Consider the following 27,666-nt stretch of genomic DNA (forward strand, 5'->3'; position numbering starts at 1 on the left):
TCCGCGGGCACACTGCAGATCGAAAATTTCATGAAACAACAAAGTGCTGTCGATTTTTTTCGCTGCCGCCGAAGAAATGTCGTGTCGCGTATGAATTAATTATTAATAAAAAAAAAGGAAATTAAAGTGCTTGTGCAGTGCAAGTGTGAGTACCCGTGCCACGAAATATTTCGCGCTCATTGACAGAGTAAAACACATACATGCATACGTGTGCACTTGATGGTCGCCGCACACGCACACAGAGTCGACGTAGTAGTAGTAGAAAGTGCAGCAGCAGGCAGGCGCGGTCCATAATAAAGTATATAAGCAAATCGGTAGCGATACGTCGGTGTAAATAAACCGGGTCGCCCACATTCTAAGGGGCGCCTCCCCATCGTCAACCACCCCTCACGCTCTCTCTCCCATTCTCCTGTGAGAATTGCGGAAAACGTGTTTAATTTTCGAGCATCTCTCTTTCTCTGTTCACTCTGTTGTGTGCGTGCCAGATTTTGTTGTTCAATTTAATTCGCCACATACACATACACACACACTAGTTAATCCTGACGCCCTGCTCTTCCTCCACCCCTGCAGCAGCATCAACAGCTACTATCTCCTCCTCGCATCATCATCACCATCCAACAGCGACGCGCACCAGAGATATTTTCCATAGGTAAGCCGACTGTTGATACTTTTCTCCCCATTCACGACGCACTTGCTCCTCATTTGGGGGGCTTAATCCGGGCGCAAAATCGTTTCGGTATTATACATATGTATGTTCCTGAATTTGATTCTTATTGGAGGTCCGATGTCAATGAAACCGGTTCTCGGAATGGCATTGGGAGTCCGATGTCGGGTATCCAATAAAGATGCCAGGCTCCAACAGTTCTTCTTTTTCTGAATACAATTCAGGCATTTCTATCCCAGGCATTTATTCGTGAGGATGTACATATGTATGTACATACATACATACATATGTGCATATTTATGTAGGATTTGTGTACGCCCCCAAAAATTCAATAAAATACTATGAAATATATTGAAACTAAATTGAAGAATATTCATGAATGAAACTCCCAGACTAGTAGAAAAGATGCAATCTTGTGGGGAATGAAAATGTCTCACAAGCACAATAGGGTTAAAGGGTACAGGGCCATTGGATATTGGAGAGGATTAATTGATCCCGTTAGCAAGCGAAAAAGGAAGATAAAATTCCAATAAGGAAAAAGTTGAGAGGTATCCTCCTCGTTCGAATATCGATCATAATATTATTTCTGGTTTTATTTTTTGCTCCCCTGGAATGTTCTGTTTTCTCGCTGGCCTATCGCCTGCCGCTGCTGGCCATTGCAAATGCGTTTTTTTTCCCGTCTGTTTTTTTGTTTTCTTTTTTATCAGCCCACACTGTTGTTGTCGCACTGTGGAACCAAATGCATTAAGGTCGGCACTGATATTTACTGTAATTAATGTTGAGGCAAACTAATGACAATGGGCCACGTACAAACTTCTTGCCCCTCAGTGTTATGATGATGACAACGATGATAATAGTGACCGTCAGAGAGAAATGCTTGGGTCGTGACTCTGGGGGATCGTGTACACCAACAACAACAAATAAGAGATTGTGAGAAGAAATTCCACTGAAACGACAAAAATTGCTGTCGAAATTTTAGTGATTATCAGCAAAAAGTGAGCACTTACCGAAAATTTATGATTACTCTGTGAAAATTTGAGCCACCCTTGACCTTTATCTACAATAAGTAGTTCTTCCGCTCCATGCAGTTATTGATAAGCAACGCCCACTGTCAATTAGCCTTGCCCTCGGCCTCTGCAGCAGTCAGTTCTCTTTTCTTTTTTATTTTGTTGCTATCTTTGCCTGCTTGCAAATTAAGCCATAAACAAGAGGGAGAGAGACAGAGAAAGATGAAGGCCGCTATCCGAAACGCTGCTGAAACTTTTGGATACCCTTGCAGATCGATCGTGGACAGTCCTTTGATTTAGATCAAATTTGAGTTTACTTTAGAAAGAAACCTGCTTTTGTTCCCAATCTGGAGGGTTCCGACATTGCACCCAGATTGTCAGCATTCGCAGTGTATTTTCGCAGCTGTGTATTGTTTTGTTTCCGATAAGTTACATCTATATTCATACAGATGTCTGCTGAATGAAATGGAAAAAACTTGACTTCCGGCAATCCCTGCTGGCATAAAGGGTATACCAAAAACTGCCACATGCCGCTAATAAATGAACGAAAAACTTTGTTTTTTCTTTGGGCCACTTTTAATGTGCTACAAAGAGCTGATGATCTCTCCAACACACTTCTCTCTCTCTCTCTTTCTGTACCTCTATTGCTCTCATCAGCGCAATGTAGCAATGTTAAACCCCTCCTCGCCTCTCCATTCGGGTGGAGAAAGCCATCAACGCTCCGTAAATTCCCTCGAAACCAACACTAAACTAACACAAACACAGAACACACACCTGCAACAACGACTACAGTTATGGCTAGAGAAAGAAGAGTGGCGGAGGAGGAGAAGGAGCATCATGAACATTGCGATGCTGTATAGTGTGGAAGATTTCCCCATAGTAAAGCTGGTTTTACTCGCATCTTAATTGTCTCTAGGATGAAAATACTCTTTTTTTGTATAGCACTGTCATTGCGGTTTTGAGTAGAACGTGGAATGAAAGAAAGAATAGATACAACAAGTTGGTCACAGAACGAAATTGTGGAAATGTGTGCCATGACAAACCCAATGATCGGACACCTTTTTTTTTATGGGAAATACATGATGAGAATAGCCAAAGCTAATGATGTACAACTTTCAACTGGAATAAATTCTGCTAGAACTTCAAAGTAGAGATTCAAGATGAGTTTTTCACTTTTTAAATTCTTTTTAATTGATATTTTCATAAGGCTAATAAGGCAGAACTGCTGTTTAGTGCTGAGAACTGTATTTCTAATGTTAATAAAGACATTTTGGATTCTGTAGCTGCTTTCGATGATTTATAAATAAGTGGCATATCTCAAATATGGTGAAGAAAAAGTCACAAGATTTCTAATTACAGCTGTAAATACTTCCAGCTAAATACTTTAAGGTACAGAAAAATCTATTAACTTGCACGTTTTTTCGTTTCTTTTATTTTGAAATGTGTTAATTGAAATAATCTTCTTAAATATCTAACTATTCCAGTTCCTCCTTTTTGGTATTTTTAAACCTAAAAAAACAAATTTTCACACTTCATTTTTGGGAGCAACATTCCGAATTGAAGCCAAAAAAGCCTTATTGGACTTTTTAATCAACACTCGACTGGGGTTGATTTTTAGGGTATATAAAAGTCTAAGCAACTAGTTTTACCGTCTTTTTTGTGGTCTCTGAGCTAAAAGCTGGCACTGTTGCGAATATATGGTGGCTCTTGTCGTTGTCATCTTTTATGGGCGGCCTCCTGTTGCCGTTGTTTGCCACACTGTCTGTCTGCCACTCATGGCCAAATGAAGACCAACTACTCATCCTGGGCTATCTTTTCTCTTCTGCCCGCCTTCCTCCGGCCCTCCTTGTGTGTGTTTTTCGAGCCTGATTGACTGCAGCAAGTGTGCATCAGGGGCCACACCACACACACGCACACACAATGTCCAACACGAGCCGGCAGCTTCTTTTCACTTCATAAAACGTTAATGAGTCCACCCCGTCGTTGTTTGTTCATGTGGGAGCAAAGTGGCTCCAAAATTGGGCCTTGAAATTGCCATCCAAAAACAAGCCGATCTTAAAGAGTGAAAAAAAAAACGAAAACGAAACAGCAGTTGGAAAACCAACAAATAAAAATGGAGCTCTACAATTACAAGCATCATTGGCCTTATTTCCTTGGTTTTTTTATTTATTTTTTTTTCAATTTTGGAAAACTGCTGTTTTGTTTTATCTCTTCGAATGTCACACACACACACATAGTATGTACATATGTATATTGCAAATACAGACACATATATGTACAGGCAGTATAAAGCACAGCTGACGTAGCGGATAGCGGTATTTGTACAGCTTTCGCACTTTACTTTGACTCAAAATATTGCGCTCTCGCATATCCCCCCCCCTTCGCCTTCGCTCCCCATTTTTCGCACTCCACGACTTTACTCCACTCTCCCATTCCACTCTAGTTCTCATTCTTACTCGCTCCCTCGCATATGCTACGCTCCACTCTCGTTCTCCCGCTCTTATCTTTTTAAGCTTCCGAAAATGATTACGCGGCATTTAACACATGGACACTTCCTCTCCTCCACTCTGCACACTCTCCACTGCTCCCTTTACAAAGTCAGAAACAGAACGAAAGCTTCCAATAGTCGAAGCTTAGATACCCTGCAAATCAAGCAGTTGCAAAATGTCCTTTTTGATTGAATTTTGGTTTCAGCCATAAGAAAAACAGTCTTTAATTTCTTAGAGAACCGAATGATATTGTAAACTGTTTGAGTGTATGGTGGAATTTTTCTTAGAAATTTCTATGTAGTCTTTACAAACTAACGAAACTTAAAGACTTAAAGTATTCTTGAAGTTTATTAAAAATATTAAGTATTTTTAAGCGTTAATTTCTAGGGAATATCATGCAAAAAGAAATATTCCGTATGGAATAATGGTCATATAGCTCATTAATACCCATAGAAAGTGTATCAAAGTCTCGAGTTCCGCAAATTTAGAAGTTTTATTTCTATTTTTGGCAAATACTGTGGCTACAAACACATACACGTACATATGATTTCCTCTAAGCCAGAGCCCCAGACAAAACAATATAATGCTTTTTCTTGTTTGCAGGTTCTTTTCTTTTCTTCATCTTTATTTTTTTGGTTACGCATCTTGAAAGAAGGAATATAACTAAAAAGAGGAAACAATTCTGTTGCCACACATTTTCTTTAGCCGGCCTGCATACAACGTTGTCTACCCTATAAAGAGAGAGAGAGAGAAGTGCGGATATGATGGGCCTATCATTTGGTTGGAAAGATTTCTTAAAGAGGGAATTTCCTTGGAATGCTTGGTAAACGAAAATGAGAATTTTCTCTACCGATATGCATAGCATATAAAAATGGGGGTATCTTTATTACCACATAGCCACATTCTTGTATTTAATTTTCTTGCCATTTCTTTTAGTTTTGTTTTTAGTCATGATTTTTTGTTTTCTTTTGTCTATTCTCCTTATTTTTGTTGTTTGTCTGTTCCTGTTCATTCTTTTTCAAAACTGTTGTGTTGCCTAATGAAAATGCCTTGATTATTTATGAGCATAAATTAAAAATTAACAGTACGCTGAACACAGATACACACCCACCCACACACACACACAGACACAGAAAATGCCTCCCACAAGCGTAATTCAATTATGTTGCATATATTTCATATTGCAAAAGGCAGGCAGGCACCAGCAGCAGAAGAGGGAAATTTATGAGCCATGCCCCCAGGGTCGGGTCGGTTGGGTTCGGTTTGGTTTGGTTCGGGTAGTACTTTGACAAAGCCAAAACCCAGCGAACCAACCAACCAACCAACCAACCAGTGGAGCACCAGAGTCAGAGCCCCAGAGCTCCAGCAACGACAAAGGTCCACAAAGTCCGACCAGTGCTGCCAGCGTAGCAAATTTTCACAGCCAGTGCTGCCAGCGAAGCACATTTTCACGGCAGCCAGCAGAGAGCAGGGGGCAGAGCAAATGCAAAACGTGGGTGGTGTGCCCCATAAATTCAGATAAACTATTAGTGCATGAAAGCAGGCACAAACGAAGTTTCCTCCTCTATTCTCTATCTGTTATCGGCCCATACACAAAACATATGTATACCGCACAGTTGATAGGCAGGCAGGCAGAGAGCCAGACAAAACATAAGTAAACATTATTTTGCACTCTATTGAGGAAGAGCAAAGCGTATTACTCACGTGGCCAAAAGTCAACTTACATTTGATTTCGTGGCCCATCAAACTAATTGCTGGGTCTATATGGGGACTCTCTGTTAACTGAAACTAAAAGTTACGCAAAGAGTTTCTTTTTAATTAGTTTAATGCCACATGGAGTGACAGAATGTTTGCCACATTGTAAGCTCTGTTTCGTTTGCTGTCTATCTGTCTGTCCTTTTATCAACAGTACAAAACAATACAATCTTTTATGAAATGGAAAAGATACGGTGTTAAGTGAAACTAAAAGTTACGCAAAGGTTTTTAATTGGTTCAATGGCATTTGCGTCAGTTTCTAGGTGGAAATGACACGTAAACTCGTGCTATTTTCTGATTTCACGCTAATTTTTATAAATACTATGTGTATTTTTCTAATTGAAATATACATCTGTATATTTATTTACATAAAAAATTGTCTTATTTTTAAACAAAACTAAAAGTTGCACAAGTTTTTTCAAACGAGTTCAATGGCTTTTTACACATTTAAATCACTGTCTCTCTCTCACTAAGAATATAAATAAATATATGTGTGTACATATGTATGTATATTTTTATTGGAACTGATACCGTTTGCATAACAGATAAGCTAACAGTCATAACCATTCCATGAATGAAACCAATGTCAACAGATTGACCTAACTAGGGCTTAAACGTTACATTTTAAGTAATCTGATTCCCTTTTTTATTCAATTTGTGTATCGCCACGTAATGCTCTGAAATAAAAAAAAATGTTTTCGTTCTTGAAATGGAATAAAGAAACTTAATTTTTTAAGCCAATATTTAGTCTTAAGAATCTAGATTGAAGACATGCCACAAGTTTTCAAGAGGCGGCACTCTCTACTAGGTTTCAATGGCTATCTTAGTTCTCTTCAAGATTTATATACATATTTTTACATGTAATATAGGGATGCATTTATTTTGTACCTACAAAATTTTGTCTATAGTTTTATGGATCAATTGATATATTTTTCATGCCTATAAAAACTCAAATTCAAATGCTTTATTGCTATCATCAATATATTCGGCACTATTTCCATAATAGTGAAGAATATACATACTTTTAACAATTAATGCCGAATACCGAAAAATCTCCAAATCGCATGGCAGTTGATCATGGCTATCATCATATCATTATTAGAGTTCCAAGGTTCCATATTGTTCTATCAATCAGAAATCTGAGGAACAAACGAATCGACTCGCTTATTAATACTGATCAAAAAACACCTCCCTTTTTTGCGTAACAAACCAGTGAATAATGTTATAATACATACTACATAGTAAATATATATTCAAGGATAAACACCTCTGGAACCCAAAAAACCTCTGAAATCAGCTTTAAGGGAAGTTATTTATTGATACCAATAATCCTATGATTTAAAATGGGAAATCCCTTTGTCTGTATGTATGTATATACATATATTTACGTATATGTATGTACCATCTGTAGATGGTTGTTCAAACATAATACGCAAAGATGACTCAAACATTCTGCTATGTGTACAAAGAGGTGGGAAGGGGAATGGGGATCCACACATTTGCATTGGTTTTTGTGCGGGGCTCTCGCTTCAAGATTATGCGGTTGTGTAAGCCACTGGGGATCCCTCTCTCTCTCTCTCTTTCTCGCTCCACCCCACAATAACCAAATGTATGCCATAGAAATTTGTATTCCATTGTCATGGACACGCATCACGCATCCCACATGGGCCATGCCCCATTCGCATTGCATGGGGGAGGCGCCAGTCCCGCAGTCCGTCAGAGTGGCTCACAAATGTCCCCTATATACATATGTATGTATGTACGATATGTCGCTTGTAAGTGAGGGATAATGTCGCGTCGCGTAGTAGAGTGCGATAAAAGAAAGAAGGAACCACGAGACGACATAGATGATGAAGCTGGTGCTTCTGTGACGGCGACTGCTGCAAGGAAAACGATTAAGTTGAGGCAATAATAAGGAAATAACATTTTAATGGGCATAAAGAGGAGATTGGCTTTCAGTGTGTGTCAGAAAGGCAAGGAGAAAATGGAATAAAGGGAGACCATCCCGAGTATGGGTGTAGGGGAAGGGAAAGGGAAAGGAAAGAAGAGAAAGACCTCCGAATCTCTGTGTGTGCGTGTGTATGGGTGTTTCGATTATACGAAAAACCGCAAAACAGTCAAATCCCCTCCTGCGCCCGCCCTGCCCCGCACATCTGTTACTCTCGGGTGCGTTCATGCGTGATTGCTAATCGCGATGGGCAGGGGAATTTGTAATGTGATTTTAGGGCTGGGCTTGATTTTAATTTAATTTTAAAACTAGTTCAAAGCTTAAAAGAACGATACGAATAAAAGCTATCCCTTTGTACTAGGTCGCTTATTACACTAGCCAACAAAATAAAATAAGGGAATATACATACATATGTACATATGTAGGTACATATGTACTATGTACAAGTAGGTACGAATGAAATATAAAACAACAACATACTAGATTATTTCGAGCTTTCAAGAGTTTTAAAAATATAATTTCCAAAGAAACAATTCAGAAAAACTCTTAATATTTTATTTAAAATCTTAATCTTTTCCTGCCTGTAAGTTTAAGCTACAAAGTAAAGGATGATAGCTGCAGTCATTAGCTTTTCATAATTAATTCATAATTATGTGGAAAACCCCAAACTAACCTCTAAAAATTGAAAAAAAAAAAACAAATTCTTTAATTTAAAAATAAAATCACAATTCATTCGAAACTTTTTGGAGCACCAAATCATTCAGTAGGTTCGATGCCAGTTGTTTTCTGCAGGCGTGATATTGATAGGAAAAAAAATATCAAAATAAGAGGTACATTTTGTGTTACAGCAATAATTCCTCCCATTCTGTCCTTATACCTTCTCCAATTGAAATTTTGTTTATCATTAAATTATCGTCGAAGGACGAACAAAATTTACAATGGGTAGTCAAATTTCTTAACAAATCCTGTGTGTGGTAGGGCGTTATCGACCGCAACCCCCCCCCCCCCCCAACTGGGAATATTTTTATATCTTTAATACCAAATTGTAATTTATTTGTACCTCTAATTAAGTCAAAACCACTTTAATTTCCGTAATTGGTTTAATCGCATAAACGATGCTCGTCGATGCCTAATGAGAGAAGAACCGAAGAACTAAAAGGAGAGCCACGAGAAACAACAAATTAATGATGCGGGTCAAACCCCAAGCGGAGGACATGCACTGCACACTCCCCGCATGGCCCGGATGCGATGGTCCAAATAAAATTACCATTGTACCAAATGTCAAACCTCACAAAAAAAAAAACTTTTTCGTTTGTTCCACTTATTTGTCTTTTCCGGGTTCCGTCTCCCTTTTATGCACATTCTTCTATTTTATTTGGTTTTTGTTTCCCCCGCCGCAGCAGCTTCGTGCAAAGTTTTACAAATTGCAGGAGCAAAAAATACAACAGACAGAAAAGAAACAACTTTTTTTTAGGAAAAAAAAAACGGTACTAAAAAGAACTGAAGTTTTGTAAATGAGCAATTGCTATGCAAACGCTTTGGCCGCTTAGCATATTTTCTGCTTTCTAAACGCCTCCACCTGCCAGCCCGCAACTTTTATTGGACTAAACTGGACTGGACTGGAGTTCTCTTGGACTTCCATCTGGCTCTTCTGCTACATTTAACACTGCAGAATCAGCAGTGGCAGCAGAAAAAAGGGAACAAAGTTCTCTGTTCTTGCTGCCTTACATTTGGTATACACCCAGCAATGGGCAAGTAAAAGAGGTATATCCGTTTGAGAGTAAATTTGCTACCATGTGAATCATACCAAAATTGCATTGGCGTATGAAGCTGGTACCTCTGGAATTCATATTTATCTAAAGCCCAAGCAATTTGGTATTTTACAACAGTTTATGAGTACGGAATGATTTTAGCACCCGCTTGCCTACAAAGCTAAACTTACTATCTTATTTTGTTCGTTTGTTCCATTGCCTTCTGGTCTGACTGGTTCTACTTGTGTGCTATCCAAATGTAATGATTTTGTTGCACGACAATTATAGCAATTATCTATATATCCACCAAATCTCATCCAAATCGGATAAGTATTACGGTTAATATAAGGAGAGAATGCAGTACTGTACTATACTTGAATTAATTTATAAAAATATGTACATATGTATGTGCATATGCATGTAAGTCCCTCTATTTGTTTTTAATTAAAATGCGTGTCATGAAATCTCTTTCTTCTCTTTTCTTTTTTTTTTTGGTAACTTTGCCAAAAGATTTCAGCTCAACAAAAAATTAGCTCACAAATCCCCTTTATGAGCTTTGAATAGTTGATGGATGGAAATGATAATGATGGGGATGACGATGACTCTATATCCCAAGATTATTCAGTTGTCAATTTCTCACATTTCTCTTCATTACGCGACAGGTTTTTTGTTCCCGTATTCTGTTTTCGTTTTCCCTATTCTGTTTTCGGTTTTCCGTGGAATTCCACTTCTGTTATCAATTGAATCTTTAATTTTCGTCATTTATCTTATCTCTTTTCTGTTTTTTGTTTTTCATAGGAAGGTAATTTTTATGGTTTAACGATATATTTAATTTGATTTATTATCCGCAATCAAATGGGGACTTACAAAAAGAAATAAATAATTATAATAAATGTTCTATGGGGTTTTTATTTGTGTGTTTGGCTACCAAATTAAGCGTTTAACACACGTGCCTATAGGCTTGTTGAGTACCCGGCTATACGATAGTCAGCTGCATTAAACAATCTTTGTTATATTTTTAATATTTTAAATCGCGTTATCACACTCTTCAGATATCTATCATTGCCCATACACTTCTCTGCCACTGGGGCGGATGGGGCACTCTTTTAATTGCCATTCCTATATCTCACGATTCCATAAAACGGAAAACAAAAGCCGCCTGCCTTTGTAGCTAAGGGGGCTAGATGCGAGGGGCACAAAATTAACATTTTATTAGCAGAAATTGCGAGGCGTTTGGTTGTCATCGTCACCACGTCGTCTGTCGTCGTCTTAGTTCATTAACCTGCCCCAACGGACAGTAGACAGTGTATACGGCAATAGAGTCAGCAGCGGACCTCCCATTTGTTTTTATGACTCCCAGAGCAGAGCAGACCAGACCGGAGCACCGACGACCGGCTTGATTTTGTGGATTGTGGAACGTATGTGTGTACACTGTTCATTGTGTACAGTGATTGTTGCGGCGTATTTATAGCGCTAATTTGTATCATTTTGTACCCTTTCATTCATACGGGTATTATGACTTAACAGCTGATTCGAAGGGGAATTCTAAATAGAGCTTAGGAGTGTGTTGCATAGGTTTTATTACACATTGATAAAATCTCATGTATTTTTAACACGATGTAGTGAAAATTTGTTGAAGAATCATCATAATAATCTCTCTTTATTTATAATTTCAAGAGTATCTATCGAGAGCTTTGCTCTCTGAAAGCCATTATTCCTTTCTTGTTTTCAGCTGGCTTTCTGCATGCCAACATGAAACAGAAATAAATTTTATTTGTGTGCAATATAAATTACGCGCCTTTCACATTTGGCCACAACAGTTCCAGAACTTTAGAATAAAGTCGTTCAGTTGGACAGAGAGAGGGAGTGAGACTGGTGGGGGGAACTGACGCTGGCATTCAGCCACAGATCATTAAAGTGCCAAGTGCAGGGCCTCCTACCCTTACACACACCTACAAACGACAGACAGACAGACATTACCGTCCAAAAAAACAGCATGCTTGAAATTTATGTGTAATTTTTATTCTTTTTTTCTTTTGGCGTGTGTGTGGATGATTCAAATGAGCGCACTTAATTATACAAAGTATTTTCGTGGCTCAACTTTATCTCGAGTGATTTATTTATTATGGGGGCAGGCAGGGTAGCAGCATAGCAGCATGCTGCGGCATCAAAATGATTAATTTATGTGTGTGTGGAGCAGGTATTTCTGGAATGCAAATCATCATGTGGAAGCCATGTGGATTACAAGGAATTTCCAATGGAAGATAAATAAAATGCAGGGACAGAATGCATGGTGCCATGAATTCAATGAGTTTTCAGATAATAGAAGGAAAAGGACTTTTTATGATTAGTTAATCAGAATAAATTTATGTATTGTATAAACCTGCTTATAGCCGGTTACCCTTTTCTGAATCTAAAGTGGAGAACCGATAACTGTTTATACGTTTTCATTTGTCATTCGCCGTAACTTCATAATAAACATGGTAAATGCCTTCCAAAGTGTCCAGGAATCGCCCGCTCACTTATGGTAATTTCTGCCACAATTCCCTCAACAGGACATTCCCTTTCACGGATGATAGTTGTGCCACTCGATAAAATCAGTTGAAGGATCTTTCAGCATAACAGATTTCGAAAAGAATTGAATTTTCAATGGAAACACTTACGAATCAAAAGATTTGGCATATGAGGTGTCATAAGCTGAATGAAACGAGGGTTAAATCAGTTTCTGATAAATTGCTTTCACGTGAATTCCTCACATGTGTTCGCAAAGCAGATGTCGCCTGTCATTTGTGGGGGGGGCCCCTGGGAACCAATAATAACAGGGGTCTGCTCAAACGGTCGGTCAGTCAGCATCATCTGGTCAGCCAACGACTCTCTTAATTGTACAATTTCATTAATTGCACTTAATTGCTTACGTTTTCCAAATTGTTTTGCACTGTGTCTTTTGTTTTGCTTTCATTTTCCTGTTGATGTTTTTGTATACCCTATCAAAGAGGCTAGCATGATTTTGTAACAGATTTAAATCAGAGATGGAAATATGCCAATTTATCTGCTAATTATCATACGGGTGCCTGTATATTTCTCTTAGCTGAACACATTATATTTATAAGTCCGAACGGGTCACTCAAAAAACGTTCGTTCAATCGAAAAATAATACTTTGGTGTCTTTTTGCTGACTGTGCCAAACACAATCGGCGTTATAAATTCATAAGTTAATGCTAGCCAATACCTTGGCTGCCCCGTACTTACATAGCCACCAATTGGTATGTCTTTTGTTTTAAAGTTAAATCAAGCAAACGTTAGATTTTGCACTTACCATACCACATGACCACGTATGACTATATCGTATATCGTATAGAAATTATTATAGAAACAACTTGTTGAATAACCAGCCTTTTTTTAGAATAAACATCTGTTCCTATCTTTATACCAATGATATCTCACACAAGTTGTAGTTTCAGGTGTTTTTATGTAGATGTGGCAAATGTTATCAAATTTGTTCCACATTTTTTCGTAACGCGTAGTTGATCAAACAATCACGTTCGATTACACGTATCGTGCGTGTGTGTTGGACGAAACCATAAGGTGGAAATCGTTACTTTCTGGAATCCAAGTCCAACAGCTTGTACAACTTTGTGTCGCTTTGGCCACTTGATGATGCAGGCATTCCTAATAGGAACAATCAATATTTTAGAGCAAATGCTCCCTCATGATGCACAAGAGAAAACAAATGTCCAAGAATGTAAAAATTTATGATCGCCGTTTTAGGGTATCAAAAACTTCGACTATCTGTAATTTCTGTTTATTTTATTTTGCACTTTTAATTGCATTTTGTGTTACATTTCGTTTTGTGAGCATTGTCACAACGCTGTTGCCCGTTGCCCAATTATTGCAATAGCTATTGTTGCCATACGACTACTCGTTGTCGTAGCCGTCACAGTTTATCAGAGCGCTCTCGGGAGGGAGGGGGTACATATGTGACCTTCGCCCCAACAGCCAGCCGACGATTCCATTAATAAATTGCTTCAATAATTGTGATTGCCAGCTGCAGGTACAGGCCGTGCAGAGATTTCTCGAGAGTGGAATAAAACGTTGAGTTTCAAGTGTAAAACAGGTTCGATTCGATCTTGTTATCTTTTAGTGTGGGGCTCTCGCTAGCTGTGCTTGTGGCTCTTCCGCCTTTCGGCGGTGTTGGCCAAAGAATTTCCCATAAAAGTTGACACAGATTTTCATCAAATTAATTGCTTTGCGCTTTTTAGAGTGCGCTGTGCGCGCAATGGTGGCGTGGCTGCTGCTGCTGCCTGCCCGCCAATGACACTCAACAAGCGTGCTAAGTGTTGTACACAAGTGCAGTTAACCCAGAGACACGCACGAACCTGTATGGATGGAGTACAGTGGACATTCGGTAACCTAAACTTAAATTACGAAAGTTGACACAAGTACATTGTCACAAGCGTTTCCCAGTAACAATAAATTGTATAGAGCCGGAAGGATATTCGTATAATGACGGGGATTTCGTGAAAGAATGAACATCAAAAAGTAAGAAGAAGGAGTATATTCTCTGGACTTATGCAAGGCTTTACTCTCTATAATTCTCAAAATAAAATTATGAAAAGTAACAGTTATTGAAAAGCGTAATATCTTGATTATTGGGTTGATTCATCTTTTTTTTAAATTATGGTAAACAATATACTGATGGTACAAAAACGTTTCGTATCGAAAGTAGAGTTTTCACTCTTTAAAATAAACACATTTAAAGTCTTCTTAATATTTTTTGTTGCTAAATTTTATTAATTTAAAAACAATGAACTGGATTTATAATACATAATAACTTTGTTCGAATTGAATCCTAACTTAAAGTCTCTCAGGAAATTTGTTCAGCACATTCATTGTAGAGCACATTCCACTGTATCTCGAGATAGTTTGCCACGCCTTTAACGCCCGCCTCTCTACCTTATCAGTAGCAATAAACAGGAAAGCTTAAAAAGCTTTCAGAGTGCCATCCGTGCCATTCCCTTTACCTCTTGTAAAAAATGTTAGCTTCCGCTTCCCGCCGATAGAAACAAGAGAAATAAACATGCATACATATGTATGTACATAGATAGATACTTTATAGATGGTTGCTAGGTAAATACATACATAGGTGAGAAGGGGGAAGTGCAAGAGAATATTTCCAATTTTTTATGGCAGTTTGACAGCTTTTCAATGTTACGATGCTACGTGCTGCAGATGGTTGTGCGTGTGTTGTGTGTGTGTGTGTGTGTGTGTGTGTGTGCGCGCAATGCTCTCTATTTTAATTAAAAATTCTAGAAAATTAAATTACAAACATTTTTTTGCTAGCGCAGTGCACACACAGGAACAAAACACCCACAAAGTGCGAAAGGGAAAGAGAACGTGGAAGAGTGGAAATCAACGCTCAAGTTCAGTGATGCCGGCAGGCAGCAAATGTTCTCTCGCCCGTCCTACAATTGAAGTCGATTGTCATACATAAATCATCAATTTTGTTGTCGCCGCCTCTTCGACCCAAACAGTGGGCTGAAACGGGGCAATAAATTATGAAATATCTCTAAGAACTTTTTGAACATCAATTTACTTCTAGTGTAAAAGAGTGTGTGGTATTAAATTAGATGTTTAATTGCTTGAGTTATGTACTAACGATTCTCGAAATGATATATCAGAAAGACAAACTCTGAATCGATCTGAATCGTTTTTTGCAGTGAAAACGAAACTCTTGGCATGGTGTGAAACCAAAGCTTAATCAATCTTGATTTATGTTCCTATTGGTAATCCATAAGCAGCAGAATTTCTTAATTTATTTCTCCTAATTTATATCAATTTCCGCACACTGTGCTATCCACACTCTCATTCTCCCAGTCTTTCTTTTATGATGCTGACATTTGTTGCCTGACTGTAACGGTTGTTTTGCTTCTGTTTTGCTGTTTCTGTTCCTTTCTTCGTCTTCCTCTTGAGTGCGCGCCGCGGCCTGCAGTTGCTTCAATTGCTTTTAAATTGAATTATAATTAAGTGTTAATGTAGATTTAATAAATATGGGTATCTGATAATAGTTTAATGTAGTTATATATTGACAAGAGAACGGTTAACAATGATTAATTTTTACGAGAATTTTATTATGAAAATCGCTAAAGCGTTTCCAAGCAGAATAAGTTTATTGTGCCTCTCTAAATAAAATAAGATGCCAGTTTTTACGGATTTAAAAGTGAAACAGTCGAATTTTTAATGAAAAAAAATATACCGATTGTAACTAAACTTGTAGGAAAATATGATAGAACGAATCGGAATTTTGTTTTGTCGATAATGACAGAACCTAACTATGAAACAAGGTAATAATTATGGGAGCTATCAAATGGGGCTGTAGATATATTATTCCGATATTGGAAGTGATTTATAGTGTGAAACAGTTCAAATTGGTGGCAATTAAGAGGATAAAAGTAGAAATTGCAAAGTACTTATGGGAAATTGTATATTATTTTTGGGAACTAAATGGAGATGCAGAATGATTATTATGCGAATTAACAAGGATAAGAATCATTGGATTGATATTTCACTGATATTTACATATATTTATAGAATTACAAAGAAAAAAATGTTTAATTCTTAGGGTTTAAAAAAAGCAAGCACTGATTTAAGAGTGTAAAAAATATTAAATCTCATTTGAATTTAACTTTTTCCACTCTATGTCTGGGCACTGGCGCTTGTAATATGCGCTCTACTTGTAATCCCAACTGAAAATGATGTTATTTGATTTTTTATCAGGTAAACCTGATTACCTGTCAATTAGCAGTTCACAAAGCATGACTGCTGCTCCTCCCACTCCTCTTTCTCTCTCTCAATGTCTGTGTGGATAATTGCATTTTAACATTTTACCCAGATGCCAATTATGGCTTTCATGCCGAACACATACAGAACACACAGAAATTGTAAAATGTATTCATTTGACATAATTGTAATTGAATTGTCTATCGCACAAAATATGTACGCACGGAGAGATATCGTTCTCGTTCTGCAAATGAAATAAATGTCAGAAGCGGCACAAAACAGCCATGAAACAGAGCTGTTACAATTTGATTAATTGAAATAAAACAACACAAGATAAATCCAAATCAAATTTAAGGACATATTTAATAGATTTGTTGTATGTTGATTTATACATACATATGTATATATGTATGTATGTGGCTTTAGACTGCATTAGGACTGGCCATTGGAACTTAAATGTAACACACTGTCTGCGTAATGATAATGTCAAGCCTTACTTAGTACTACTTATTGTATTAAATAGATTTCTATTGTGCACAGAATTTGGCAATGAAATTTTCAAAAATCTCCCAATTTAATCTATTAAAAAAAAACAATGCTGCTATTTTTGAACGCAACCGAAATGCTTTAAGACTTTGGTTGCGTTTAATCTGAAATCTCTTGGAAAGAATCACTGTATCACATGGCAAAGACTGCAAATAAATAAAACAGACAGGAATTCCTATGAACCGTTGCACGAATGGTGTACAATGTTATCTCTCTCAAACATCTGAGATTCTGTGGCCTCTTTTTGTGTACCGCTCAACTTTGAGATTACATTTTGGACAGTTCCACAGAATTATAACTAAGGATTTAGCCTTGACCAAAATTAGTAATCAGATCGACGAATTACAAGAACATAGCTCATTAACTAAGTGTTTCAATACTTTTGTTCAACTGTTCAAAAGCTCTTGAAACAGCAGTAAACGGACAAGCAATGACGGTGCCAATACCTGAGATGACGGCATCCCTGGGGATAAGTACTTGAAAACAATGTGTTCCGCCCTTACGATAATTTCCATTTACACAGATCTGAGATGAAGATACGTAAATGTTTGCCAAGAGAGCAATCACTGTAATATAATGTAGGCTTCAATTTTATTTAATTAATATTCATTAAATTCTTTCTTTCAAATTTAATGACTCAAAAATAAATACGTACATACATATATTATATGTTCAGGGTGTTATGAGGCATCATATCATTCCAGTTTTTTTTTTATATAAAACACGAGAACTTTTTGAATTATTAAACAGTTTAAATGAAAGTGAGATTTAATTTACATTTATTTTATAAACATTTTTTGTGGGGATTCGACTGTGTGACACATCGCTTAAGAAAAAGCTTCTCTGTCAAATTGATAATTATTAAAAAACTGGAATTTCTTTTGTTTATATTTTTATTTGCCGCTTTATTAAATTTATTATTGATGACTCCCGACGATGGGGCACTCCTGTGTGTAGGCAGCAGCAGCTGAAGTTCTCTACTCCCCTCTTTAGGGTCACTGTGGTGTGGGTCTCCTCTGGTTCATGCAATTGCATATTTTAACAGAGTGTTCACTCTAGAGCCTCCTTATCCCCTACGGCCTTGCCTTGCCTCTTGGCCTACCCACTCCCCGGATCTCTGCCTGCTGGTGGTACATACAAGTGTGCGTGCAACGTGATGGTGGGAAACGGGTTTTTTTCAGACTCCCGGAGACGACTCGACTCTTGTCTAGTTTGGCAAGAGAGAAGCTCAACGACGACGTCGCATGCCTTATGAATGATTCAAATGCACGTTATGTGCGCGCCAACAAAAAAGGCAAAAAACTAAGAATAGTGTTTGATGCAGAGCTCTAAGTGATTCGAAGTTTGGATACCCTAGAGGGGATTTGATTTTTTATGAAGGAATTTTAAGCTTTAGTGATTGACTGACAAACAATCAGAGGTTCTTTATGGCTTCTATTCCATTGTCAACGGATTATTACTATATAAGACAGGTTCGTATTATCGTAGACCAGAAGTACCCACTGTCATTAATTTATTTATTAGAGAGAATTATTCTTCACAAGCAATGTCCATTCGCGTATGCATAATTTTGTAGAGCAAACCAACACATATGAACATGAAAGAAGATTGGGATCCACCTTTATTTGTTTACGGATATTTATTTTTTAAGCGTCGATAATCTTTTGTATTCCGCATAGACGTTGCAAACGTCTTGTAAAAATGGGCATACTCTCTCTGCTCAAGGGCATGCAAAGAAAGCCAGCAGAAAAGCCCTGGAAAAATACCGTTAAGAGTTGTTGCGCTTTTTCTGTAGCTCCTCCTCTTCTCTCGCTCTCGACAGCCGGCAGCTCTCGGTTTGGCTTGTTGTTTGTCTGTTTGTCGTCTGCTTGATGCCGCCTCGTCTCTCTGCCCCGGCCCGTCCTCAGCTGTTGGTGTTGCCGCTTCTGTTGCTGCTGCTGCCTCTTCTGAGTCTGTTTTGCCTGACTGTTGCCTTGTGTGACTATGACCTTTGTCAATGGAATTTTTTGGCCAAAACGGCATTTGAAATACTGTTTTTCTTCCTCCTCTTGATGCCGTTGGCATTTGGGTGTGCAAGCACGAGATTCAGAGATTTTTGCGGTGGGAGCTAAAGTCAGAGATCCAGCAACAGAGTCACAGTCCCGGAGCACCGAACGAATCCCAAAGCCGGAAAAGAGGTATTGAAATTTAAGCTTTGATTCGATTTATCGGTGCAGATGTGGCATTTGCATGGGAAATGTGTGTTTTTCTATGGGTGTGTGTGTGTGTGTCCGATATGAAGAGGAAGTGGGGGGTCCGTAGGGTGGGGGAGCTATACTCTTGAATGGAATAACAAAGAGTATCAATACAAATGAACAAAATTGAGATTTTTGCATTTGTATCTGGTATGTATTGGCTTTATTCAGACAAATTAACTTTTTCCATAGAATTGTATTCAATATTTGTTGTATGGGAAAATGAATAGAACAAATCGTTTTGTTGGTGCTTTCAAGATGCAAAAGAATGGGGCTCAGTTAACACATGTGTATGTAATACATACTGTGTACAAAACTCTCGGAACTTGTAACATTTCTTCATTAAGGGTTTAAACTGATTTTGTCGCAGGATTTGTAATCTGTGGCTAGGACTGGTTCATACGGAAAATCTATAATATATACACAATAATTAAGTTAAAATGCTAATATGTTTATTTGGGATTAAAATAAAAGTATTACCTTTTGTGTATATATGTAAATCATACTTTTTCATACAAATTTGATTTGTGCAATTTTAGCGTCCGTATTGAAATACTAACATTCGAAAAGTGTCATAATCAAGATTGGCATGTTAATACACTGTTAAGTACTCTCTTGCTCTTGAGGCACACGACAATTAACATGCTCATGTTAAGATTCTGTCAAGCGCATAAAAGCCACCGCTAATTAACATGACTATCTGTAAAGCCTCTGTTAATTACATAAATGTAATGTGACTATTCACAGAACAATGCTGTTAAAGCTAATGGCTTATGGTTTTATGACACCAGATTAATTTATTTGCCAGAGAATAATTCCCAAAAACAAATCACAATTGAAATGCATATGAAAACAATAATAAATATAAAAATTGTGTACTATTCATCTGATTACTGAGCCACCAATAAAATAGATAATTTCGTTATGGAATCATGGCTGAAAATATGAAACCTCATAACTTTCATTTTCCCATTATCTCGATGTGATTTATCATGGTTTTTGTTTCGTTTGGCTTTCTTTGCAGTTAAATAATAGCCCAAGGTCTTTGAAGAGCGAGAGAGATAGAGTGAATTGACAAGCGATAGACGACGGCTCTTGGAGACTGTTGCTCCGGGCATGAGAGCTGGTCGAGGCGATATTGGACCTGGATGTCGCCTCAATGGATTAGCGATCGTGAATTGTGAGAGGAGCATAATACCCACAGATGGAGTGACGTCATGAGAGAAGACAACAAACAGACCAACGACGACGACAGAGATAGATGAGAAATGCTCCCATATGTGCCAATAAACAACAATTTTAAACTAAACTAAAAATAAAAACAATTCACGCTTGAGGGAGCGATAAAAGTCTGATACAACCGAATGAAACATACAACAACAATCACAACAGAAATAACATTTTGTAAAACATAAGGCAACATTTATCCACATATCGACCTACAGGGGTACTAGAAACAGGAGTTTAACATGTTCTGTGAGGAATAAAAAAAAGGAAAACGAGACTACCCACATCATCAAAAATATAAACCAATCTACGGCAAAGAAAAAAACCGAAACCCCTATAAACATAGTTAACAGAAATACAGAAACATGACCTTCTCGAGCTTCACACGAAAAATGCGCGGACGGATGCGCTCCAATACCTGCCGGATTGTACTTCTAACCTCTTTGGTGTGGGTTATCTTTGATTTTGTGCTAATTACCCGCTATTCGGACTGCATTGGCAAGGATGGATGGCGTTGCAAGCGTTCCGGGGAGTATGATGTAGAGGTACTATAGAGCTATACATTTATCAGATCTATGCATAACGATTTGTACATTATTCGATATTTTTCCGTATAGCTACCCAATGCCGAACCGCTGGTGGATGATAATCAACTGGTGGATGACAATGAAATCAATACGGAAAAATCCTTGGATGGTGATTCAGGCAGTGCCTTGATTATGGGTCAGGGCTTTGCAACCGGTGGCATTTCCATGACATATCCCAGTGTATCACTGAAGAAATGGTTCCAAGCGGCCACCGTACAGGAGACCAAGGGCAAACCCGGTGAGATGGGTAAACCCGTGAAGATACCCGCTGATATGAAGGATCTCATGAAGGAGAAGTTCAAGGAGAATCAATTCAATCTGTTGGCTAGTGACATGATCTCGTTGAATCGCTCTCTAACCGATGTCCGGCACGAGGGGTGAGTCCTTGTCCTTAACGGTGGCATTGCATCTATGAAAACTAATCGAAAATGTTTTTTCCTATTAGGTGTCGTCGCAAGCACTATGCCTCAAAGCTGCCCAGCACATCAATTGTGATAGTATTCCATAATGAAGCATGGACGACGCTTTTACGAACAGTCTGGAGCGTCATCAATCGTTCGCCGAGGGCCCTGCTCAAGGAAATTATTTTGGTGGATGATGCCAGTGAAAGGGGTAGGCTGGAATTATCTTTAGCAGTATATTTAGCACAACCAATATGTTATTAAATGCAAGAATATATCATTCATCGTCTATCATAATCTATCTAATTTATTCGTATCAAATTTGTCCTTTCACTTATGTCAAATTTATAAAGCGAATCTTTCATATTATTCTAAAAATACATATTCCCAACTGAATCCAGGGTATTCTTTTCCATAAATAATTAAATTTTTCATTTTAGATTTCCTGGGCAAACAACTGGAAGACTATGTGGCCAAGCTGCCGGTACGAACCTTTGTGCTGCGCACAGAGAAACGGTCAGGTCTGATACGGGCCCGACTGCTGGGCGCGGAACACGTGAGCGGTGAGGTAATCACCTTTCTGGATGCCCATTGTGAGTGCACAGAGGGTTGGCTGGAGCCGCTGCTCGCTCGCATCGTACAGAATCGTCGAACGGTTGTGTGTCCCATTATTGATGTCATCTCGGATGAGACATTCGAGTATATCACGGCATCGGACTCGACGTGGGGCGGCTTCAACTGGAAGTTAAACTTTAGATGGTTCGCACATATGGGCTTTATCTTTAAGGATCCAGATCCGGAAATACTTTAACTTCTCTTCTATCACACAGGTATCGAGTTCCCTCTCGCGAGATGGCCCGTCGTAATAACGATAGAACAGCTCCGTTGCGTACCCCCACGATGGCTGGTGGTCTGTTCTCCATCGATAAAGACTACTTCTATGAGATTGGCTCCTATGACGAAGGCATGGACATTTGGGGCGGCGAGAATCTGGAAATGTCGTTCCGTGTAAGGCAAAGTCACAAACAATTTCCGCAATAGTTTTTCTTCCTTTTTTCTCTTTTGTTTCCATTCATGATTTTCGTTTTCTTTAGGCCAAAAAGAGTGCTTCCATAAATCTAAGATTTCTTTTTTATTTTATTTTTTTTTTATAATTTTTTTTTATTTTTTAAGTCTTTAAATTTAACCGTAAATTGAAGAAAAAAATTATTTCTATTCATAAAACGAAACACACACAAAAAAAACATTACATCCAATGATAACCCTCAGATATGGCAATGCGGAGGCATTTTAGAAATAATACCCTGCTCCCATGTGGGTCACGTGTTCCGTGACAAATCGCCGTACACCTTCCCCGGCGGCGTGGCCAAAATCGTGCTCCATAATGCGGCCCGTGTGGCCGAGGTGTGGCTGGACGAGTGGCGTGATTTCTATTATGCAATGAGCACAGGTTCGCAAAAAACAACAATCCAAAAAAATTAAAAACAAAAACCAACAAACAAAACAATCAAATAACATTTCCAAAACCACCAAATCGATTTTATATTGCGTGCATCTAACTCCTAACTTTAAGAATTACTCGTTATCTATTCGTAATTGGCTTTAATTCGCTAAACAAAAAAACAAAACAGAAAAAACACTCAAAAAAGGTCCCCAACTAAAACACTAACCAAAAATTAAATAAAAAACTGACATGTTTTTTCGGAGCATAAAAAAAGCATCAAGTTATTAAACTAATCTAAATAGCTAAAGATTTTGTGTAACCACCTACCTACCTACTTACTATATAGCATACAACATACATATACCTACCTATAAATAACTATCAATAATTCCTAGCTATCCAAATATATATGTATAATGTATCGGACAGCTTCACAGACCCCGAAAACGATGACTGTACGAACAACCATCGCTTCCACTTCAAGTATTTCGCACTGGCATATCCCTATCTGAGAACTTTTTCCATTTTTTAATTTGTTTGATCGAAATTCTAATCAATAGTCTAATGGATTTTGCTCAGTTTCCCAAGTTTCTTTTGTGCTCATGCTCATCCTTCTCTCTCTCCCATGTCCGTTCATTCACGAATCTACTACTAAACATTAAATATAGGTATTGAAGTACTCTCGTATAACCAGAAAGTTGTGTAATACCGATTTGAGATCCTAAGCTAAACATAACTTACATACATACATATAACTTGTTGCTTATTAATTATGCTTTAAGTATCAGAACGATTGGTAATTAATTTTAATAATTAGTTCTTATTTATTTTTAGTTGTAACTAATATTTAATTTGATCATCTTTTTCTATTGGTTTGAATAACTCTTGTGTCCCTTGGTTATGTCTCAATGGATTTGGGTGTGGTATTGATAAGCACTTTGGAGGACTCGTTATTTTATTTGGCAAAAGCTAGTTACAGTACAAGAATTAATTAATTGACGACTGTTTTGAAATCCTTATACCCGTTGAAAGTTTAACGCACAGATTTGTGCTTCTACGAACAACCATTTTACTCCTGATAATTGCATTTTACCTCTAAAAGTATATGAAGTTTAGGCAGAATTACTCCAGTGTATGAATATTTAAATGGATTTAAAACCAAACCTAAAGTTGAAGTCAAATCTAGCTGTAGATTCAGTATCCACACTCGTTGTTTCTTGAGCTACTCGTTAGATGCAGAACACATAATCGTTATTTATATTTTCCAGATTTAGCTAGTAAAGTGCTTACAATACACAGTCCCCACCACAGCCCTCTCAACTTTTAGGGGTCGCTCTTTCTCTATCTCAAACTCTCTCCATGTTCCTAACCTCTGAGGGGGGTTCTAGTGTAAAACTACAGCTGGCACTCGCTAAAAACTTGCGCTTGGCTATTATAACTCTGTATATCAACAAAACAGCTTTTCTATATATATATTTGTGTATATCTTTCTCGTCCAATTTCTTTTGCCAAAAATGCTCGATTGTAATGCTCGATTGTCAAAAACACACAACAACTCTTATCAAAATAAAAAACACACACAATCAAACAAAAAATATATATGAAAACCACAAAAACACGCCTCCGCCTTCAGGTTTGGATGTGTGGCGGTGTCCTCGAGATTGCGCCCTGCTCCCGTGTGGGTCATGTCTTTCGCAAGTCAACGCCGTATACCTTCCCAGGCGGCACCACGGAGATTGTGAATCACAATAACGCGCGTCTGGTTGAGGTTTGGCTGGACGACTGGAAAGAGTTCTACTACAGTTTTTATCCAGGTTAACAACTAAACAAAACCAAAAAAAAAATACAATACAAAGAAACCAAACCAAAACCAAACGGAATGCTTCCTTCACTTTCTGTCTCTCATTCTCACATTCTTTTCTCTCTATATATTTCTATTGTCTGTCTCTTATATAGTGTTTTGTTCCGTATATCCACCCTATACATACAAATATAATGTGCAAGCGGCACGTCCTGCAACACGCAAATGTCTATATCAATATCTCAATATTTATGATTTATGGCATGGCCGTGACAATAAAATCCAATCCACCAAAAGCAATCAATCCACCAATCAATCAACCACGAAATAGTTTTATCGATTCACCTTTTAAATATATTTTCGATTTGCAAATATTTCGTTTTGTGTGTGTGTCTGTCCTACTAGAATTCTTGAGTTGCCCTTTTTGATCTAATTTCTGCTTCACTCCACGCCCCACTCTCCCCCCACCGCACACCCAACGCCTGTTATCTTTGTCCTTCCCCCCCCCACAAGTTTTGTCTATGCATTTTCCACATCAGGGGTATTCACGGAACGGTATTTGGATTATGGTTTATTCCAAATTTGTGAATCAATATCCCCGAACTTTTTTTTATTTGTCCTTGTTTTTTTTTGTTAGGGTTACTCAATAACACTAAAAAGTAATTATTTGAAAGCTTGCGAAAATTCGAATTATGGTTATGGGTTTTAATGCTTCAACCAGCAATTTTTGTGTACCATAATAATATTTGTGTTGGTTTTTTCGTGGGGTATTTACATACAAAAACACCATATAATATTGTATGTACATATCTGGATTTCTAAACATTTTATGTAGCCTTGTAGTTGTTGGACCATATATGTATATAGTATCATTTGCATGCTTTTAATGTACTAATTTATTTTTCCTCCAGCACCCGCACAAGATCTTTTGTACTTTTTATTCCCAAATGCTTTTAAAATGTTAAACACGCATACAAATATGTAGATCCTAACACAAAATACACCCACACTTACATCGATGTTGTTGCGACAAGTACTCGAGTGTCCTTACTGATCTCTTAAATCTCTCTCTCTCTCTCCTTCTGTTTTGGTGTAACTTTAGGTGCTCGCAAAGCTTCGGCGGGAGATGTTAGCGATCGTAAGGATCTGCGTGATCGTCTCAAATGCAAAAGTTTCCGCTGGTATTTGGAGAATGTATATCCAGAGAGTTTAATGCCTCTAGATTATTACTATCTGGGAGAGGTATATTATCTATTTTGTGATATTTCCATTCAACTCTTGATCCAATCGTTTGCCTATAGATACGCAATGCGGAGACGGAAACCTGCCTGGATACCATGGGCAGGAAGTACAATGAAAAAGTTGGCATTAGCTATTGCCATGGCTTGGGGGGCAATCAGGTGTTTGCCTACACCAAGCGACAGCAGATCATGTCCGATGATCTGTGCCTCGATGCGGCCAGCTCCAATGGTCCGGTCAATATGGTGCGCTGCCACAATATGGGTGGCAATCAGGAGTGGGTCTACGATGCGGAGGTTAGTCTTTATATAAATATAATTATGTGTCTGTCTGTGATACTAAATATGTATTTTTCATAACAGGAGAAATGGATACGTCACACGAATACGGGCCAGTGCTTACAGCGTGCCACCAGAGATGATGCCAATACGCCGCTGTTGCGGCCCTGCAGCTATGGCAAGGGTCAGCAGTGGCTGATGGAGTCCAAGTTCAAGTGGCAGGCACACTAGCAACCCTCGCAACATCAAACCGATAACTAAAAATAACAACAACAACAACAAAACTAAACTAAACGGATCCTACTAACTATACTGAGAACTTCCAATTTGTGTTGATTTTTGCTGGCTTTGTTTATTGACATTTATGTAGCTTTAAGTTTTTTTCTGATCTAAGTTTTTCTCTCTCTGTCTCTCTATGTGTGAGTGAATGTGTTTGTCCTTTGCGGCAGGATGTCTTCCCAAGTGTATGGAGTGTGTGTGTAACAGACAGTACGACAATTTAGATATATGTATGTGTCTATGTGTAGCCAGGCAGTTCTATGATTTATATAGACCTATATATATATATATATATATATTGTAATTGTAAATTTATATTAGCTTCGACCAAGTACCAATAAATTGGCATTTAAATGACATTTTGTGCTTCACAGAATATGATTTAAAGCAAATGCAAGGCCAAGAGCAATTGCCACAAGTGTGTCATAGCAGAAACATAATATATATTAATTACTAAATACGATGAAACAACAGCACTTTCCCTCCCAAACATTCCTAGATAGAATTTATAAGAGAGGGGCACAATTGTTTTCATGCGTTGTTCCTTCCTTGTGGCACCCTCTGTCCCTGGCCCCTGTCCGTATCCTACTTTTAGGCTTTATTATATGTATATCAAAAGAAAACTCTGTTGCTTTGTACCAAAACGATGCGCTCTTCATATCATACAAGAAAAATGCTTCTAACCCTCCCCCATAATCATTATACAAGAAATGGCAAACAAAAAAAAAGGAAATCTCTTAAAAATTGCACGCATATCATAAATACAGTGTAAAAAAAATATTTATAAATGGCATAATTCAGATGAGAAATAAACCACAATAAAATGAATAATTGTACATAAAATTAAAGTAGCTATTAAAAATATACATTTAAATAAAATATTTATATAGTATGTACAATATATGCGTATATGCGAAGCAAGCAAAAACTGTACTATAAATTGCATTTAGTTTTAAGTTCGACTCTAGGTTCTAAATTAAATTTAGATTTAGTCCAAAGTTTGGCAACATCCTCAACAATAGCTCTCAACTAAACAAAAACAAAAAAAAAAACAAGAATTGCTCAACGAAAATAATGTGTCAGCTATTGTGTAAATATTTCAAAAAGTATTCCAATCAAAAAGATGTTTGTATAACCTGAGTAAAAGTTACGGAAATTCCACAGAACCCTTGAGATATGAGACACAGACACAGGCCAAGTAAAACTTTTTAGCTAAATTTATTTTTTGAAAAAAATCAA

The 27,666-nt window shown here is 37.8% G+C and overlaps 1 protein-coding gene across 4 annotated transcripts; it reads left to right on the plus strand.

The window, feature by feature from the left end:
* Nucleotides 1-24: 24 nt before the first annotated feature.
* On the plus strand, nt 25-27,034 carry LOC111078644 (polypeptide N-acetylgalactosaminyltransferase 5). Of its 4 annotated transcripts, none has more exons than XM_022373463.2 (11): nt 25-145; nt 571-649; nt 20,196-20,943; nt 21,016-21,362; nt 21,431-21,597; nt 21,827-22,145; nt 22,217-22,394; nt 24,464-24,644; nt 25,734-25,873; nt 25,933-26,166; nt 26,233-27,034. In XM_022373463.2, exons 3-11 carry the CDS (start codon nt 20,764-20,766, stop codon nt 26,377-26,379), a joined length of 1,893 nt encoding a protein of 630 aa, XP_022229155.2. In that variant the 5' UTR covers nt 25-145; nt 571-649; nt 20,196-20,763; the 3' UTR covers nt 26,380-27,034. The 4 variants fall into 4 exon arrangements, with proteins under 4 accessions (XP_022229155.2, XP_022229153.2, XP_022229154.2 ...); XM_022373461.2 differs by lacking the exon at nt 24,464-24,644 and adding an exon at nt 22,656-22,836 and having other exon boundaries at nt 27-145; XM_022373462.2 differs by lacking the exon at nt 24,464-24,644 and adding an exon at nt 22,656-22,836 and having other exon boundaries at nt 27-145; nt 574-649.
* Nucleotides 27,035-27,666: the final 632 nt, after the last annotated feature.

Source organism: Drosophila obscura, unplaced genomic scaffold (genome assembly GCF_018151105.1).
Source record: "Drosophila obscura isolate BZ-5 IFL unplaced genomic scaffold, ASM1815110v1 contig_200, whole genome shotgun sequence".
Taxonomy (NCBI): domain Eukaryota; kingdom Metazoa; phylum Arthropoda; class Insecta; order Diptera; family Drosophilidae; genus Drosophila; species Drosophila obscura.

Coding starts and splice junctions, on each gene's coding strand:
- LOC111078644 (XM_022373463.2), top strand. CDS start 20,764: ATGACCTTCTCGAGCTTCACACGAAAAATGCGCGGACGGATGCGCTCC. Junction 21,363..21,430: donor ACCGATGTCCGGCACGAGGG/GTGAGTCCTTGT, acceptor TTTTCCTATTAG/GTGTCGTCGCAAGCACTATG. Junction 24,645..25,733: donor CTACTACAGTTTTTATCCAG/GTTAACAACTAA, acceptor GTGTAACTTTAG/GTGCTCGCAAAGCTTCGGCG.